We start from the raw sequence: 21,145 nt of genomic DNA, 5'->3' as shown, positions 1-21,145 counted from the left end.
GCACAGCAGGGCATAGACAGGATTTATGAAATGGGTTTAGACAGGATATATGAAATGGGTTTATGAAAGGCAGGTCCTGCTTGATGAACCTGATCTCCTTCTATGACAAAGTGACACGCTGGGTGGATGAGGGAAAGGCTGTGGACGTGGTCTACCTTGCCTTCAGCAAGGCTTTTGACACCGTCTCCCGCAGCATTCTCCTCAAGAAACTGGCTGCTCTTGGCTTGGACTGGCGTACGCTTCGTTGGGTTAGAAACTGGCTGGATAGCCGGGCCCAAAGAGTCGTGGTGAATGGAGTCAAATCCAGTTGGGGGCTGGTCACTAGTGGTGTTCCCCAGGGCTTGGTGCTGGGGCTGGTCCTCTTTAATATCTTCATCGATGATCTGGACCAGGGCATTGAGTGCACCCTCAGTAAGTTCGCAGATGACACCAAGTTAGGTGCGTGTGTCGATCTGCTCGAGGGTAGGAAGGCTCTGCAGGAGGATCTGGATAGGCTGGACCGATGGGCTGAGGTCAACTGCATGAAGTTCAACAAGGCCAAGTGCCGGGTCCTCCACCTGGGGTGCAATAACCCCAAGCAGAGCTACAGGCTGGGAGAGGAATGGTTGGAGAGCTGCCAGGCAGAGAAGAACCTGGGAGTATTGGTGGATAGTCGGCTGAGTATGAGCCAGCAGTGTGCTCAGGTGGCCAAGAAGGCCAACAGCATCCTGGCTTGCATAAGAAGCAGTGTGCCCAGCAGGGCTAGGGAAGTGATTGTCCCCTTGTACTCAGCTCTGGTGAGGCCGCACCTCGAGTACTGTGTTCAGTTTTGGGCCCCTCACTACAAGAAGGACATCGAGGTGCTTGAGCGAGTCCAGAGAAGGGCAATGAAGCTGGTGAGGGGCCTGGAGAACAAGTCCTACAAGGAACGGCTGTGGGAGCTGAGCTTGTTCAGACTGGAGAAAAGGAGGCTCAGGGGCGACCTTGTTGCTCTCTACAGGTACCTTAAAGGAGGCTGTAGCGAGGTGGGGGTTAGTCTGTTCTCCCACATGCCTGGTGACAGGACGAGGGGGAATGGGCTAAAGTTGCGCCAGGGGAGTTTTAGGTTACATGTTAGGAAGAACTTCTTTACTGAAAGGGTTGTTAGACATTGGAATGGGCTGCCCAGGGAAGTGGTGGAGTCACCATCCCTGGAGTTCTTTAAAAGACGTTTAGATGTAGAGCTTAGTGATATGGTTTAGTGGAGGACTGTTAGTGTTAGGTCAGAGGTTGGACTCGATGATCTTGAGGTCTCTTCCAACCTAGAAATTCTGTGATTCTGTGATTTCCTGTAATGCGTTGATGATAACTCCCTTCTCCAAGTGACAGAGGAGCCAAAGAGTGCTAGGTGCTATGCTAAAGCTCATTCTCACCAAGAAGGAGGGACTGATGGGGAAATGTAAAGCTCAAGGTCAGCCTTGGCTGCAGTGACAATGCAATGGTGCAGTTTAGGATCCTGAGGGCAGCAAGGAGAAAGCATTGCCCATATCTTATATTATACCTGCTCATTTGCCAGTATAGTATGTTACATATACTTCTGGACAAACTCTGCAGTGAGATTTGTATATCCTACAGGGACTTACATGTTCTTGGACTGTTCTTGGACCTTTTTTTTTTTTTTTTTTTCAGGCAAAGGTGGCAAAAATATCAGAACTGAAGTCAGTTTCATCACAGTGCATACTGGTATTTTCATAGAAGTCAGCGGGACTGCTCATATGCTAAAAACCTATGAGTTTTGTGAGTTTTGCCAGCTTAGAGGCAATACATAGAAAAGGAAAGGGTGTTTATTTAAATATTTCAATATATATAAGAACTGATTGTTGGATTCGCAGTTTTGTGATTCAGGAAAGTAGCATATAGATATCTTTTCTGAATTTCAAAATGACTTCACTGGTGAGAGGGGTGAGATGGGTGAAAGCAAATGCTGTGCAGTATTGTGCATACAGACGTTAGCATTTTTACATTCACACCTCATCAGGTGCACCAGTTCAGGAGAGAAATGTAAGCTGTCTGAGGTCACTGCCACACTTTCATACTGACTGTGTTGCTTTGATGCTTGTACAGAAAAAAAAAGTAAAAAAAAAAAAAAAAAAAAGTATTTCTGCCTGACTTAATTTAAATAACTATATGATTTTTTTGTTGTTGTTTGTTTTTTTAATGAATGTTTCATTAAACACTGTAGGCTCAGTCCAGTCCTCAGTCAAACAGAGCAGATTCAGTTACAGTGGAACTGAAAAAAACCTACCCTTATGTGTTGGAGGTCAGTGAAAGGATAAGCTGGCTGCACAAAGCCTTCTTTCTTCTGAGCGGTTGTAGACAGTTTTGTCAAAGCAATGTACTTTATTTAGAAGAATGTAAGTTCTATATGTGGTGTAACTGCATAACAAAGATACTTCTTTTTTTCTTGAACATATGTAACTAACTTATTTCCATGATAGTTATTAATTTTCAAAAACAATAGTGATTTATATATTAAAATCTATCAAAAAAGTATTAACTTTTGTGATTTAATGTGATTTCATTGTTTTTAAAATTATTTTCACTATTTTTTATTCAAAACATTTTTAATTTTTGTAGATTAAAATAAATCTCTTACAGACTTTTGTTCAGATTTTTTAAAGTATTTATTTATGTAACGATGAATTATTCATAAAACCTGGACACACTGGGTATTGGTCAGCAGGTGGTGAGCAATTGTATTGTGTATCATGATCATCATCAATATTAATATTAATAGTATTCTTCCTTTTCTGTCCTATTAAAATATCTTTATCTATGGGTTGCCACAAGCTTTTATTTTCTGAAATCTTTGACTGAAATAAATGGATGCTCTATTTATCCAAAGCTACATAAATGAGGGCTTTATCTTTTGAAATTTATAAAGAACGATGAATGGGAATTAGCTGCTAATATGAATACAGAATAGTATTATCAGAGTGCACTCAGGCCAAAACTTTATGTAACGGCATAGCTCCTGAATGATAAATATTGTTACTATTTATTGTAAGCTCTTTTTGGTCTTAGCCAGTTGTCAGGATCACATATCAACTGTACAGATAGTCTGAAAATTTTCCCTGCACTTGCATTTGCATAAATATAATATGTTCTTCGTTGAGCTTAATCTAATTCAACACAATGGTTTGGAATAAACTTGTAAGAAAAGAACTCCCTTATCAATCAATCAAAACTAGTAACTGCTATTAAACACTACTAAATAATTATGTATAAAACATTCCTACCTTTCTAATGTGGTTGCCTCCTTCTCTGAAACTTTCTGGAACAACGTGATCACTCTGTGTGACAATTAATATTAGTTATTAATTGTTATTAATTATTAATTAGTTAGTACATTGCCCTGTACTAACCTGTTGGAAGATATAACCTCCTATATCACCCATCTAGTTTATTGAGGGAAACCAACTGATGTAATCTTTTTGGATTTCAGTAAAGCTTTTGACAGTTTCCCATAGAATCCTACTGGACAAAATTTCCAGCATACAGCTGGACAAAACCAGCAGTATGTATGGGTGAATAATTGGCTGACAGGTAGGGCTCAAAGGGTTGTGGTAAATGGGTCCACATCAGGCTGGCAGCCAGTCACCAGTGGGATTCCCCAAGGCTCCATTTTATGTCCAGTTCTCTTCAGTGTTTTTATAAATGATTTGGATGTAGGACTAGAAGGTGTTTTGAGTAAATTTGTTGATGAGTTGTTAACTCTGTTGAGGGTGGAAAGACCTTGCAGAGAGATCTAGACATCTGGACATCTGGGCAATCACCAACTGCATGAAGTTTAACAAAAGCAAGTGCTGGGTCCTGCACCTGGGACAGGGCAACCTATATGTACAGACTGTGCAATGAGATGCTGGAGAGCAGCTCCGCAGCGAGACACCTGGATGTTGTGTTTGATAGCAAGCTGAATGTGAGCCAGCAGTGTGCCCTGTCAGCCAGGAGGGCCAACTGTATCCTGGGGTGCATTCAGCATGGAATTGCTAGTTGGTTGAGGGAAGTGATTGTCCTGCTCTAGTCTGAGCTGGTGCAGCCTCACCTTGAATACTGTTTGCAGTTCTGGGCACCACAGTACAGAAAGAATGTGAAACGTGGTTCAGGCTGGATATTAGGAAGAGGTTCTTCACTTTGAGGTTTGTCGCGCACTGGAATAGGCTCCCCAGGGGTGTAGTCACAGCACCAAGCCTCTCAGAGTTTAAGAATCATTTGGCCTGTACTCTTAGTCACATGGTCTGAATTTTCGGGTCAACCTGTGTGGTGCTAGGAGTTGAACTCAATTATCCTTATGTGACCCTTCCAACTTGGGAAGTGATTCTATGATTCTATAACCTCTTTTAAAGCATGTCAAAGCTAGTTAAGGTCTGATTTAATGTAGTTATTTTTACCCAGGGAAACAGCTTGTGGGGAACACATAATATAGGGCATAGAGCAGTCATTACTCCTGTCTTATTTGGGAGGAACAATAAGACAACAACAACACTGACCTGTAAAATATGATGAATTTCATCCCACTTGCAATCTTTGTATATGGAAAAATTACAGCACAGAAAAATGCAAGCAATCTTTCTTAAACTAATGCATGGGCAATCATGTAATTGAAAGCTATACACAATGCATAATACAGAGCTGAGGTTATATTAGAATTTCATATTTTTTATGCTATCTATTTTACAACCTGATAAATTTTAGTTATCTGTAGAAGTCTCTGCATGGATTTATTTATTTATTTTTTCTTCTAACACATTTGTTAGAAGACTGTGAAATAGCATCTTATTTTATTTTTTAATTCTCACTAATTCATGAAACACGGAACTCTTCAGAGATTTTTGCTGCAATTTTTCTGTCCATCCTGTTTTTAATATGACACAAAGTTGTCATTTAATCCTTTCCTTTTTTTTTTTTTTCTTGAAAAACAATCAATCTCACAAAAACAAACAAACAAACAAACAAACAAAAACAAAACAAAACAAAACAAAACAACCTTTTCCTGTCTATATAGCAGCAGATACATATTTGCTGAGGTCTGAAATTCTAATGATGTTTTTAGTGCAGCTGGAGCCATTAAGAAAATGCTGTGGAGGAAAACAAATCCAATCATGTTACTTGTTATTTAGGCAAATGTTTCTGCTGTACAGAGCTGACTGTTTCAATACAATTATTTGTTTTTTGTCGCTGTTTTTGTTGTTAATGGTATCAAAATAATGGCCACTGTAATCTTGTATCTTCTCCTATTCAGTGACAATGTAAGTGTTACAACAAAACCAAACAAATCAAATTCCAGAAAAATCAAGTGAAATTCTAAGCTTTCATTGATTTCCACACTAAAAATCATCTAGAATAGTAGGAATATAAGTCTTATTAACTAGGAGAGATGGGAAACATCTAATTTATGTCAAATGACTGCATTGGAATATTTGAATGAAGTTATTCATAGGAGTTGCATACAATGTATAAAGGATTAAATTCTGAAAGGAGAAATTAAAAAAAAAAATACTTGAAGAAGTTCTAACATTTTTAAAATCTATACCAAATGAATAAATATCTATATTTATTTATTTATACATCTGTAAAATCTATACCAAATAAATAAATAAATAAATAAAATGCAGTTTATTCATGGAAATTCTTACCCCAAAATGTAATTCTTTTTCTTATAAACTTGTATCATGATATCCAACATAATTTTATGATAATGTTTACAATGCTTGAATCAGTTTCCTCACAAAAGAGGATAGTTCATTCTTAATGTACTAATCAGTGAGATCACAGCTTCTTCTATTTCTTGTCCCTTTTTTAATCCTCCCTTATGCTTTAAACGTAAAGTTTTCCAGAAGATGTGCATGTAACAGATGTTAAAATCACTTGCTATTAATTTATTTTTCTTTTAATATCATGAATAAACTGAGTCCCTTGACTGTTTACTACAATTTATCTGTCCCTGAGGACAAGATATGAGCATTTAGTAAAAACCCTGTACCCTGTACCCTGTATTCAAAAGACTTATAAAGTCTTTTGAGATCTTGCATATGTCTTGAAATATTTGGACTCCTGCAAGCAAGGATGATGGCTAGCATGCCTGCTTACCTGCCTGTCCTGTGATTTTTGAATTTGTCAGATTATCTCCAGCTAAGGCAAACCAATCTACTAAAAATCCAACATTTTCTATCCTTTGACAGGTAATTCTTGCAGGGAAGTCAGAATCTTTACTATCAGAGTAATAATCAATAATCTGAAAAACAGTAAGTTGAATGGGTTTTATTATTATTATTAATTTTTGGAAATGATAGAAGATTAATATGTCCTCAGTCCTACACTTGTACAACCTCCTACAGAAGCGACACAACTCTGTGAAAGAAATATAACCTTTCTTAGAGATATACAAGTAATCTTCACCTAGCATACTGTTTCATACTTTTGCATAAACTAAAGCAGAAACTCCTATTTTAAAGATGCATTGTATTTTAAAATGGAGGCTAATTGCATGTGTAGAAGAGTTGCCTGCAATGTTTTCTGCAGGTTTGCAAATATTTACATCAAGAAAAAATGTGCTGACAATCAATTATAAAAACCCTACTGTTTTTTTCACTAAAATAAGTATATCAAAAAATAAAATCTTACTTCAATTATTGTGTCATTAACCAGATAAATTTTCTAAAGAAAAAGTTGTCCAGAACAGTAAAAGAAACTATTGTTAATATATATTTTCTGCTTTTCTGTTTCATTTCTGAAAATGAGAATTCCAAAATATGTTTGTCTTCTTTTAACTTTTGACCTCAGAAAATAAAAGGAAATTACCTAGTTATGCATGTGGACAATGAATGCAAACACTTACATTTTCTACATGTAAAATTGTCAGATTTTAATTTCATTTTAGCACCATTATGAGAAGAGAGTTCCAGAAAATAAACCCATGCTTTTTTTCTGGATGTCTATTAACCATGAAGAGCATTTTCATGTACATATATGTATATATTTTTGCACATATATACACCCAACCATAAACGCAAACACACATTGGCAGTATATAGTAAGTAAGAATTAAAGGACATTTCAATGTAGCCAGTGTGCATATATTTCTCTCCAAATAAATTCAGCAGGCTTTTTAAAATACAGATACATAAGGAGGTGATTGCTTTTCTTTAATATGTCTTCTAGTGTAGGTGATCCACAGACAGGTTCTAAGACAATAGTCTTTTTCTTCAATAATCTTTTCAATAGTCTGTTAATTATCTTTTTCTTCCACCTTTATTTGAAATGCCTACATGCCTCGTTTGATCTCTCTTCAACAGCCAAGTGAGAGCTTCTTGGTACATCTACAAAGGTATCTAGAGAGTCTTGGCCATAGTTGTAAACCAGGGATTTAACAATTGTATGCTAAGTGAGAATCAAGATAAAGCTAACCCACCAGTCTTGGGAGAAATGCAGAAAATATAATTCTGCTTTCCTATTGCTCCCTTGAGACAGTAATGAACTGTTGACTTGAGCTATTGTAAAACTATAATAACTCTCTTGGGATAGGAAACCAAGAGCTTTAGAGATCTATTGAAAGGTCTGCATAAATAAGAAATATCACATATCACAGAAAGAATGACTATTAAATCCTGTATTAACCGAGTCTGAGCTGGACCTTTCCAGAAGATTGAACATGTTCTGTGTGAAACTGGGAGGTCGTGTTATAATGTGTTGTGTGATTTATGAAAAACTGAGTGCTTTCCCAAAATTACATAATTACATGGGACAAAGGTCTACCGTGTGACAGATGGAACATATAAAATGAAAAAAAAAAAAAAAAAAAAGGCTTGGCTTCAGCTGAAACAGTAGTTGATCATTTTTTGCTGTCATTAGAATCTTCAGTATGGGTGGCTAAAATGCACTGGTAAACTGCAAATATACCATGCATAGGACCTGACTGCATTCCATATATATGATATATATTATCTTATTGGAAGTAGATTTAACATGAATAATAAATATGTCTAAGAAACCCTGCAACTTCAGAAAATCTACTTCTGAATGAGATTTTTAATCATATTCAAAGGAAATATGAGCCAGAGAGCTTGTGTAGCACTTGAGGAAGGATTCAACCTTTGGGCTATAAGTAACTTGGAAAAGGAAAAAGAAAAAAAGAATAAAGTAATGCAAAACTTGAATAGTGACTGAGATTTAGAACCTCTATCTGACATTTCTCAAATAGATAGATTAGAGAACAAATATATTTCACTGACAGTGATATTTCACCCTGTTAATTATATACTTAGTAGATATAATTGAACGTACTCATGTACTACATACAGAATAACTTGTGTGCAACTGAACTGTTTTTGTGTGTACAGGAGGTTTTGTGTGCACAAGAGTTTCATCTCCTGCTTCTCACATTCAACTGATTAGCGCTCTCTTTCCTAATCCTTTACTTCAATCAACAAAATAAAAATGTTTTTTACTGTAACTTCAATTGCTTTATTTCATTTTTCAGTTAGCATATATAACAGCAGTGGTTCCAGATTATTTCTATAGAAAAACTTTATGCTGGCTGTATCAAGAAGACACAAGCAAACCAGTGAACAAAACATAAACCAAACAAGACATACTAATATGTCTTAAGTACTTTAACAACCATTAAGCACATTCTTTCTTATTTACAATTACATATTGAGACTTACTTGGAACCTTTAATTTGGAGGGCTATAAGGGCTAGAAGAGTAAAAGCAAGTCATAAAATTATTAACTTAACTTAAAAATAAAGTCTACTTCCCACCACTCCAAGTAAGTTGATTAGACTGCTTGTAAGACTAAAGGACACTAAATTTTTTTTCAACCTTATTAACTTTATGGCTAAAAGAAAAATAAATAATATCTGTGTTAACAAAACTTAATTCCTAAAAATTCTTTAAAACTTGATACTGGAATATCTGAAGATATTCAGCAATAAAATGTAAGTTTTTCTAAAATAAATAGAAAAAAGGCCTGAGTTTATCCTGAGTTCATTCAAATCAGCAAAACATACCCTTTGCCTTACACAGGAAAGGCACAGTGTCAAATGACCAACCATTATACAGAATTATATAACAACATTTAAATAATTTTATTAACATTTAATATTATAAATGCAGAGTTTAAATAGTTTATTTACTGTTTATAATAGTTTATTTAATTCTGTGATTCTGTGATTCTGTGTGATTTAATAGTTTTTAATAGTTTTGTCATGGTTTAACCCGGCCGGCAGCTAAACACCACGCAGCCGTTCGCTCACCCTACCCCTCCCTCTCTGGGACAGGGGAGAGAAATGGAAAGTGAAGCCCGTGAGTTGAGATAAAGACAGTTTAATAAGACAGGAAAATAATAATAATAATAATAATAATAATAATAATAATAATAATAATAATAATAATAATAATAATAATAATACAATGGTGATAATAGTACTACTAATAATAATATGTACAAACAAGTGATGCACAATGCAATTGCTCACCACCCGCTGACCGATGCCCAGCCTAACCCGGTCAGTCCGGCCCCCTCCCCCCGGCTAGCCACCCCTATATATTGTTTAGCATGACGTCAGATGGTATGGAATACCCCTTTGGCTAGTTCGGGTCACCTGTCCTGGGTCTGTCCCCTCCCAGCTCTTACTGCACCCCCAGCCTGCCTGTTGGCAGGACAGAGCAAGAGGCTGAGATGTCCTTGGCTTGGTATAAGCACTGCTCTGCAACAATTAAAACATCAGCGTGTTATCAGCACTCTTCTCATCCTAAGCCAAAACACAGCATTCCACCAGCTACTAGGAAGAAAATTAATTCTGTTCTAACTGAAACCAGGACAAGTTCATTTATTTAAAATAGAGTTTAATAGCATTTATATATCTGTGACATATTCACACTTCATATGCAAACTCAAAGTCAAGTGACTTTTATATATTGTATATTTTGAATATTGTATATTTCAAGTATATTTCAGTCCATCTTGAAAACACAGTTCCCAATAAAGACAAATCAAAAAATATATGGTTAAATTGGTGACATAACATTATTTATTTAGTAGCCATATTTCATTTCTAAACTAATGTACAAATTGTGCTTGTTCATATTTCACTGTTCATATAACCTTTTACATTGCAGAAGGCTACTTGCTACAGGAGTGAGCACAACATAATGTGACAAAGGTAGTTTAGTGTCATTTTTTAAAGTCAGAAAACAGATATATTGCTCAAGGAGAGGTGTGGGGAAAACTATCATGCTTATTTCATCTTCCTCCCATAAATGCAGGCATGTGTGGACATGGGGGGGAGGGGGATATATGCTCGTATGCATGTATATGCCTCAAAAGTTTGTTGTAAAAGAACATTAAAACATTAAATAAAAAATAAAATTTATTCTTTACCAAATTTTTAAACGAATAAATGCAAGTTCTTTTCCATGGTAAGTAACTATTTTCAGTTATTTTTTTTTCATTTAATCTAAAGAGTATGGTACATGGTATAATACAAACTAGGGCTACTTTTTGACAAATTTTGTGTCAGGGATTGACTCAACTCTGCTCAACTCTGTGTTTTTCCTATGTTTTCAGTTTCCTTTTTTGCATATCTTTTTTGTTTATTTGGGAAGAAAAAATAAAATTTAAGGAGTTCTATATGGTTTGTCTTAGACCATTCAAGTTGTGTAAGACTCAATGCCAATTTTACTTGAATTGAATCCGTTTAAAATTCAGGTTGTGGCTAATTGTTAATGAATCTTCATGAGGATGAATAACATGAAGACATGTTATTGAAGACAGTGACTGAAGCCATTATTTCTTCAAAGTGACAGAAATCAATTGCATTTCTTATGTAGAAACCATACTTACTGTTTTTTTTTTGTTTATATTATTCTTTTTTAATAGCACATTAATTTTTATTTTTTTTTTAGCACTTTTAACTGAAGTAACTGCATTGTCACTGAATATAATACATTTTTTCAAATATTTTCAATTTGTTCTTCTTGACATTTTATGTTTATGTGCAGTTTGCATCCTTTTTGTTTTTCAACTTCAAATGTAACAGGTTTTGACATTTTTGTTACATTTTTTTTAACTAATGTTTTTCTAATTATTTTTATTTTTGAGAACCTGCTGTTTTTGAATTCTCTTTTTTCCCTTTATTCTCCTCCTCAATATGAACCCAGGAGCCAACACAAAGAAAAGCGCAGATGATATAACCAGTAATGATCGTGGTGAAGATGAAGGTATTTTTTTTTTTTTCAAAACTCAACCCTGATGCATGAACATAAACTTTTTTAAAAAAATTATTTTTATTTTAATAATATTAATTATTATTGTTATTATTGTTATTGTTATTTCAACATGATTTTTAGTCACTTATTTGCAGAAGCACACTTCAGTGTTCTTCTTTATTTTCTTCTTTAAAAATTGCTTTGTTTTTCTTTTTAAAATCCAATTTAACATATGAATGTAACTCCCCTGTAAAATATGTGTAAAGGTTATTCCTAAATATGTGTGAAGTGAGTAATAAATATTATTTAAAAATATGTACTGTCATTGTCCCCCTCCACCATTCTTTCTTAGGTGAGAAAATGGAATTTGAAAACAGGCATGTGCTCTTTTCTCTCTTATACATTTTGTAAATTCATGTGCTTGAAAAATCATGAAAAGACCTCACATGTATTCTTTCTTTCATTTCCATCATTTCTCCCGTTCACATACTGTATTGGATGCTGTTGCATCATGGTTTATCTTTGATATTTTTTATTTTATTTTATTTTATTTTATTTTATTTTATTTTATTTTATTTTATTTTATTTTATTTTATTTTATTTTATTTTATTTTATTTTATTTTATTTTATTTTTTCCCTGCTTGTAATCAGCTAGCCTCTGAGATACATTCATTATGACTATGAGCAGATTCCCACTGAAATCAATTACAATCTTTTTCATTGACATCTTTCAGTCTTAGATTGGATTTCCTGAAAGGAAATGTTGAAGTTTACAGTGAAGTACCCCCCAAAAAAGTTTTACAAGGAAATACTTTTTTCTTGCTTTGGCACAGCAAAGGCAGGATACGCTAAAATAGAAAGAAGTCATGAAATCTTCCTCTATTCTCACCCTTCCTTTTCATTAAAGTTACTGTCATTTTATAATCTCTTTGTACTTACCAAATTAAGAACAAATATTTTCAAATTAAATGAGCAAATGGGAGCCTTGGGAAGTTTATTGTTCTGGATTTGGAGCAATCCATCTCTTATTCCTCTCCTGCTTGGCCTTTCTGAAGTGCCTTTATATTTTTCTTCAATCTGACATCAGTTCAAGTACATTTGGAATGTTTATCCTCTTGGTTCCCCTTAGAACCACATGTATTGTGTTGAGGTTGATTTTTAATCTCCTTTTTTTCTTGGCAGATCATCTCAATTTTAGCTATTTTACCCATATATAAAATACCATAATAAAAATCTCTGGTCTTTAATTCACACTTGTTGCCCTTGACTGTACAGTCTTCATTGCTGAATTGCACTATTTCTTATAATATAAAAATGCTCTGCAGAACAGAGCAAAGTTACTCCATTATTCTTTGACTTTCTTCCTATTTCTCTTCAATTTATGCTTTTTTATAAATGACAGTATCATTATTTGCTATAACAAATTGTGCAGCTAATTTTTAAGCTAAAGATAAATAGCAAGTGAAAATAAAATTGCTCTAAAACCATTAGATGTTTAATGATGAAAACATTTTTCAGATTTTTTCAAACTTTATAAACAGTTATAAATTTTTGATCAACAAGGACATCCAGTTTAGATCTAAACACATAAAACATAAAGCTTATTTCCCTTATGTTGAAGCCAATCATGTTCCCATTGAAGGAGAAGAGGAAATCTCCCATTGAATTCAGTAGTGAAAGATTAAACTCTGAGTAAGAACTATGTAATAAGAAAATATTAAATACAACAACTCATGCCATGAGACTTTGGGGAGAGAAAGTGAAGGTTACTCTGTACCACAAATAATTGTTTTAAATAAATATCACTTTAATTTACTGAGAGCTTACCTTAAAATTTGCACGAGACACTTTTTCATGTACTTTTCTGTGAATTTACAAATAAAAAAATACATGTATTAAAATGTACTTCATTGCTTTACATGACCTGTTTAATAGTAACATTACTCTTGTAGTTAAAATAATTACAAAGCTTTTTGTTCTTCTGCTCAAGTACAACATATAAAATACAACACGTAGAGTGTGTATCTTTTTATGACAAGGTGGAGTCTATAACAAGCCTTAGATTCTTATGTCTAGGTAGATGTACACTGGAAACCAATCATATTTTCTTTGTACTCAACTGATGTTTTTTACTTTTAGGATTGTGCGTGCACATGAGGAAATTAATAATTGGCTGTATAAATATGACCAGCCATAATTTACCTTTAAGTATGTTCAAATTAGTTCCACATATAGTTAATTCTAACAGCTACTTGATGAAATGCCTTCTGTTTTTTAACCTTAGACCATATTTCAACTGTTTCTGTAGAGCATAAGTTCCTAATTTAGTTAGTCTGATCTCCAGAATCAGGAGCCTACATTTTTTATTATTAGAGGAAGAGATATAAATATAGTCCTAAATATACTCCAAATCATTGGTTAGTGCATCTTTATGACTCACTCTAAAGTATAAAAATATTGCTATCAATTTCATTTAACTTATTTTAGAGAAATCCATCTGTTTATCTGTATCAAAGTAGTAAATAGATTTTCTGTGTGTACAAAAGATTAGCTATATAATTCAGGCTCATAGATTTAATGATTTTCTTTAATGCTTAGCTACTACAATGTGGTAAACCATGACATAGAAGACAGTGATTGATTTACATACAAAAACAAACAAACAAACAGAAAAAAACCTGGGTTGTAAACTCAGTCAAATTCTCTGTGTTTTTTAACTCTTGGGCTATCTAAAAGGAATGAACAGTTTCCTATGTTTACTTTCATAAGAACAATTTGATTTTGTGATATTATCTGATACTGAACTATTGGAAATATAATTTCAACAAATGTATCTCAGCGAGGAATAGGAAAGTATGGATCATTATTGTAATTTTGTTATTATTTATGTATTAGTATTTCTAAATTGGAACATATTTGACTTCGAATACTTTAAAAATACAAGATTATTCCACTTTTTTTTTTCTTTTTTTTTTTTTTCTTTTTTCTATTTAGGCATTTAAGTGTTTACATCTGAATTAATTTATTGTAATATTAAAGACTTCTAAGGGTGTTCTGAAAATATTTAATAGAAAATAGTATTTGAAGTAACAAAGAGAAATATTTAAAATATAAACATATTAGGCTTATAGGAACTGTGTAAGCTTGCTGTTTTAAGTGGTGATGATGACATGGAAAACATGAGAAACAGCTAAGAATAGTTTTAGCAGTTTTATAAACTGTTAATCCTATATTTCATTATTTTTTATTACTTTATTATGTTTTCCTTACTTGAATTTTTTCAGACATTCATGATCAGAACAGCAAGAAACCAGTTATGGTCTATATCCATGGTGGATCTTACATGGAGGGTACTGGCAACATGATTGATGGGAGCATTCTTGCAAGTTATGGAAATGTCATTGTTGTCACCCTCAATTACAGGCTGGGGGTTTTAGGTAAGTGGCACTTTTTTTCATCACCATAAATACATATATTGAAGTACTTAGATGGTATTTTCATTAAATAGCCAGTCAGATAGAGATATTTGAATGTTTATTAGATCTACTGATCAATCATAAATCCTCGAACCATTATTTATTTATTTATTTATAAAAAGAACATTCTTGCTGGTGGATAGTTTGACTGCATTATATCATTTTGAATATTGTTTAGTATTTTCTGGGGATCAAGCTACGTCACACCAAGCTGTCTTCTCGGCTGTTTTCACATTAATCAAAAATTACTGGACTTTTGTAATGAAGTTAGTGCTGGTTTCCCTTCAATTTATCATATCATATATGCTCTTTGTTCAGTATTTAACAACTGTTGGGGAATTGTGTCTATTTATCATTGAGATATCCTGAATTCCTCATAAAAAAGAAGAAAATTAGTCAAGAATGAGTACTTACTTGTTTCAAAATGGTTGCTAATAGCAAGAAGGATGTTACTATTTGCAATTTTTGTAGGCATGTTTGTTTTAGGCCAGAATTTTTATTTAATACAGAAAAAAAAGAGGCTTTATACACTGATGGAATTTATGTTATAGGTTAAATGGAGTCAAGGGGTTTCAAGGAGTGATATAGAATTATCTTTCTAAACATAAGGAACATTATAAACATGAATTATACTGTTAAAATGAATTAACACTACTGTCTTTCAAACATTTAATTAATTTCTGCCTTTTAAACTGTCTTTTTCCTTCTCTCAGCATTATTGGGAATAACAGAATATCCTTAGATCCATGATGTACTGGGTGTGGCTGGGATGGAGTTAACTTTCCCTGCAGCAGCCCATACAGTGCTGTGCTCTGCACTTGTAGCTAGAACAGCAGTGGTATCAATGTGGTATACCACATGGCAGGAGATGAAAACTTTTTTCTGCTTTCTCTGTGATTCCATCTTTTGGATAAACAAGCATATAAAAGCAGGTTTTCTCCAAATGAAGCTTTATTTAATGAAGCTTCATTTCTTTATTTCTTTTCCATAGAAAACTAAGCTAAAATTTTGCTCATCATAGCAGACTTTAGAGCTACTTTTTGTCACCTGTATGCTTATATTTCCAGCATTTTAGGAAGCAATTTAATTGTGCATTTTTGATTTACAAAGATTTTAAATCATTTCTTGATAGCAAAGCTGATCTATGTTCTTGTTATGTACTGTTTTGGAACAGAAGAATCTTCTTTTGCTGAATTATTAAGCAATGTTCTATCTCATCACAACAAAGAGATTATTTTTGTCCCTGAATTTGACTCTTATTCAAATATAAAATAACTTTTTTGTTTGTTTGTTTGTTGTTGTTGTTGGTTTTTTTGTTTGTTTTTGGTTTTTTGTTTTTTTTTGATTTTTTTTTTTTTTCAAAGTTAGAGGAAGATTTATACATAAAGCAAGGAAGATAAACGTATTTTTTTTGTATTTATACCTGCAGTCATAGTACTCAGAAACACACCCAAAAGAAGAAAAAAAAAAAAAAGGAGAAAAAAAAAGACACAACAGGTTTTTTATGTACATGTATATAAGCTTCAACAAAACATTTTTTGTTGTTTTTGTTTATTTGTTTGTTTTTTGATAAATAAAAGTGTATGCCCAAGGATCGTCGTGATAGCTGTCACCAAAACAGTTTATTGAAACACTCTATTTAAAGTTTTTTATCTTTTTTTTTTTTTTTAACAAAATGTATTGAAGGATACAGATGTTGCTAGAGATATTTAATTGTCCAGCTTTTACATATCCATCTAAAGGAAGGAGAAGTTTGCAATATTTTCATTTACGAATTAATATTTTATACGTATATATATATAAATATAAATAAATTTAAAAAAAAACATCAAAAATGAACATTAAAGTAAATAAGCATATGGAAAAAAGCATGTTTATTCATTTATATTTATATATATATATATTTATATATATATATATATATATATAATTATTACCAAATATCATTTTGGGGTTGGCAGTATTTGTATCTAGCACAGAAGTTTATCTTCTTCAGGAGGAAATTCTCACTCAGAGAGTGGTGAGGCACTGGAACAGGTTGCCCAGAGATGTTGTGGATGCCTCATCCCTGGAGGTGTTCAAGACCAGGTTAGATGAGCAGCCTGATGCCAGGGTGGCCTATGTCACGGGGGTTGGAACTACATCGTATTTAAGGTCTCTTCCAACCCAAACCGTTCTATGATTCTATGACTCTATGGCTCTGTGATTCTTTATGAAACATATATTTATTTATGTAGGTTTGTTTCAAACCCTTTTCATTTGTGAGTTTGTACATACAAGTACACATACAAACATGACAAAAATGACAGGACTTGGTAATTCTATTGCTATTATCACATCCTGTGACAGGGAAATACACACTGCATTGGTCAGACATCATAATGAGTTACTGAAGCCCCTATATACGTATCTTTCCTTTGGAAAAATTGCACCTGAATGTACCCAACTATTATTATTACTATCATAAATGTTAGTTCTATAATTTAGGTATATTTAGTAGATTTCCTTTCATTCTATATTTTGTCATTAACAACAGCAGATAGAAAATCTATGTAGATGATCACTGTACAATATTAACCAGAAAAATTTCAGCTTGAGGTCCTGGGAATTTATCTGTGACAGAAAACTGGAGAACAAATTGTTAACAGTGTTTGCACATGTTTAAGAAACCAGTATTTTGACAATGCATCTTCATAGATGAGGGGAAATTTAAATTATTAGAAACCACTTGCTTTACCAGACTCTTCTTCACTGGCACAAGGTGTCTGGCTTCTAGAAATACATATATAGTTATGATTTTTTTGTCAAGGTAATAGAATATAAACTACACTTGCTTCTTTTACTACAGGATATAATATAATCTTTAATTATATATAAATAAATATATGATAAGTATATATTAAATATATAATGTTTATTATAATTATTGTTTAATTTTTTGATCATTAATCTATGATCACCTTATAAGTTATTGAAAGTCTTTGAAAAGATCTGTGTCTAATAACAGATGGCACTCCATTATTCAAGTTTTTAAACTAAATATTAGCAGGCACCACAATGACAAGATTTCCCCATCTTTGTGGAGATAATACTTTATAGATTGAAGTCTGGTTGTCTGTTGGCTATAACTGAGATACTGAAACTTCTAGTCTTAAGTAATAACCAGAAAGCAGGCATCCCACGCAGAAAAAGAAGACTTTAATTGCAGTAGCTGAGACACAGTGATCTATAAATAATTATAACTGGCTGAGAGAGACAAATAGCTTCATTTCTATCTTTTCTTATTGCATCTGACTTAAGAATAAGCCTTTGGACTCTGCTCTGAGTAATATTTATTTGTATCTCCAAAATAGATAAGAAATGCTGTTCTCTCTTTTGGAGGACTGCGGAGCTGCTCTGCAAAGAAGTACCACAACTTTTTCTCTGTGTTCAAGCAGCACTATGGCAAAATAACAGACAGCTGGACACAGGACTTTCCAACCTTTTTATTATTCCTTTTTTGGATTCCTCTAGATAAAAGTACTGCTGGTATTCTTATTGGGATTTCGAGACCCCTAAGGATGAATACAGTGGTAATATGGGTTGCAGATATTGTTTAGAAGGCCATATTTTCCCTTTGAGTATACATCTCCTGGATAGGATCCTTTGAGACAGTAAAATAGAAGAGGTTTAGCTTTTCCTTTTTACACAATATATGGGTACTATGCACAGTGTAGTGCTGCTGTGCCACGTTTAAGTCATTGTACAACACTTTAGGGTTTGGGGAGATCTTGACTGCCCAACTCAGCATCTCTCATTCCCACTAATGCATCACCACAATGCTGAGAGAAGACACTGTTAAAGTTAAAGGAAATTGGAAATTTTGAAAGTGCAAGTCAGTGCTCCTATATTGTGATAAATTCTGCATTGTACCACACAGAAATACTAAAACTTACTGCCCCTCCAGCCCAGAACTCATGCTTTGAGCAATGTGTAGGATGGCTTTTTTTATATATTTAAGTTATTAAAAAAATAATAAAAAAATAATAATAAAAAAAAGAATTTTCAAAAATCCCATACTACTTAAGGACTTATTTAACTGAAAAAAAAAAAGTATAAATACAGAAGAGTGAGATGATTGGGCAAAACAGATATCCTAAGTCTAATAATGTTATGGTATTACAGAAGAAAGATGGTTAGAACAACCTGACTCACTCAGTTTGGATATTGCTTAATTTGTTATTGTTCAAATTCTTAATCTTAGTGGGTATGCTATATATATATTTACAACCTAGCTATCAATATTGTGGTAACATCTTTTTCAGGGTTAAGTAACAGACAAAACACAGAAGGGGAACTTCTGGTTCCCCTAGCAAAACTGTTGTTTTGCTGTGGCATGACCTGAATTGTTTGTTTCTTGGGGACACTTGAATATGCTGAGCCCCAGATTAGCTTGTGTAACAGTAGAAACAAAATCTGGAAAAATAGGAGTGAGAATTCTGGAAAGAAAGCCATAAATCTAGCCTCCCTTCTTCCCCCACCTCCACATCTACCAAACAAACCAACCAAGCAACAAGAACAAAAAATCACAAAACAAAACCAAAACCAAACCAAGCCAACCATCCAACCAAACAACAGCAAAATGCAAAGCCCCAACACCCCAGAATTATTTTATGCAGTTAAATTCAGATGCAGTGTTATAAAAATGGAAGAAATCTTCAGAAAATAATTAACATATTCAAATATGAACTTGATGTTCTTGTGTGAGCTATTACAGCCAAAACATGAGATGAATTCTAGAAATATGAATCATATTTTGGAAGCCAGAATTAAATGAAACATCTAATGTAGTAAATGAGACACACTCAGAGTTCAAAATTATAACATTTGTTTAGCATTATGGACACCATTTAGAATTTAACATTTTCTTCCTCTTAGAATTCCAAACCATGCTGGTAAGAATGGACTTTTTTTTTCTCTCTCCTTCCTTTATGGTAATAAACATGCATTTTAAGTACTCAGTCTTGAAAGACTGGGCTACCTTTTAACAGAAATTATATCCACATGTAATTACAGCTCTCTATAAATATTAGGCAATTTAATATAAATCAGAATTTATTTTACAAGGAGTCTCTGTACTTATGCAAGTTATAGAGAACTTTATCTTTCTTTACTTCACTAAGTGTTTGATTTGCAGGTTAGAACACAAATACATTGAAACAGTATACATTGTAAATGAACTGCTTAGGTTTTGACTGACCAGAAGCACATCTGTGGACTGCAAAGGGTGATGTAAAATGTTATGTAGGTTACAGATTCTTTAAAAAGTCACTATAGTTTAAGTAAGCAGAATATGAGATAATTTAACTTACTGAAACAGAGAGGTTAATGAGTCAGTGACTACTCAGGTAAACCTTGAATAAAACACCAGTTTCCTCATAGCAGTTTTGAAATTTTCCCAGGTAACATGAATGATGTAAGCAGTTATAAACTGTTAATATATCTAACCTTCAAGGTAACATTTTAATTAGTACCTTTACATATTGTTAGTTTGTGAAAAATATATGTTGGAAGCTGTACAGAGGTAATCAAAGAAATGAGTAGTATATGACCTCACTTTTCACCTAGAACAGAACTGAATTCTTTCATATTCACAGTGTTTGTACAGTATTATACTGTAAGATTCAAGATTTATCTTCACCAGTGTAGCTGTTGAGCAAAATGACGCCTTTATGTGTGTATTTTTGTTTAGTTTAGTTTTTGTTTTGTTTTTCGAAATTGAGACATGCAGATCTGTTCTCTTTGTGCCTCCAGGCCACCCTTTTTTATCTCCAGTGTGTGCCCACTAGTACAAGAAATTTAAAGGTGATCTGCTGGTAGAAAGCACCAGAGGTAGATTAGTACTCATGAAATGACCCTGGAGCTGGAGCATGCAAAGTAAATCACAGTTCAGTGCTTACACAAGAAAGGAGTTTTGTTTAAACTCAATTTAACTTATAATGATTGTTTACATCATTGATGCCAACGTACGCATCACTACATTGTGTTACCTACATCTTTCAGCTTCATGCACATTATTCCCTGGTTATGTTGGTCCCTGGCCTCCCCTGTTAGTTGTCCAACAACTGTGTCAGCTAATGTGTTACCATAGTGATTTTCTGCTTTAGTAAAACTAGTTCCCATCAATGATGGATAAATGTTATTTCTGTTGGTACCAACACATTTTTTGTGTACATCAGAATTATTGTATTTGATATTAATTTATTTGTTTGTTTATTTATTTTATTTGTTGTTGTTGTTGTTGTTGTTCTATTATTTATAACCTGTTGTTAGGTCACAAAGTTGGATTTGCACAAACGCAGCTGAGAAATCACATACATATCCCACTGTTTTTAGACTGTCATGCCACTACATCTTCTGTTTCAAACATGAGAAGCAGCAAGTACATAAGTTACAGTATC

The 21,145-nt window shown here is 33.5% G+C and overlaps 1 protein-coding gene across 2 annotated transcripts in view; it reads left to right on the top strand.

Moving 5' to 3' along the window:
• Positions 1-21,145, top strand: part of NLGN4X (neuroligin 4 X-linked) — a gene marked incomplete at its 5' end in the record, with an annotated part of 125,026 nt that overhangs the window by 53,703 nt on the left and 50,178 nt on the right. The window contains 2 exons of one of the 2 annotated variants that reach the window (XM_082752015.1): positions 11,181-11,240; positions 14,514-14,666. In XM_082752015.1, the coding sequence (XP_082608141.1) occupies positions 11,181-11,240; positions 14,514-14,666 (213 nt within the window). The remainder of the gene's footprint in view (positions 1-11,180; positions 11,241-14,513; positions 14,667-21,145) is intronic. The other variant, XM_082752016.1, reaches the window with a different exon arrangement.

This window comes from Aythya marila, assembly GCF_965140915.1.
Source record: "Aythya marila genome assembly, chromosome: 1".
Lineage (NCBI taxonomy): Eukaryota > Metazoa > Chordata > Aves > Anseriformes > Anatidae > Aythya > Aythya marila.
Note: the sequence above shows the minus strand (reverse complement) of the source record. Positions and strands in the feature narration are given on the sequence as shown.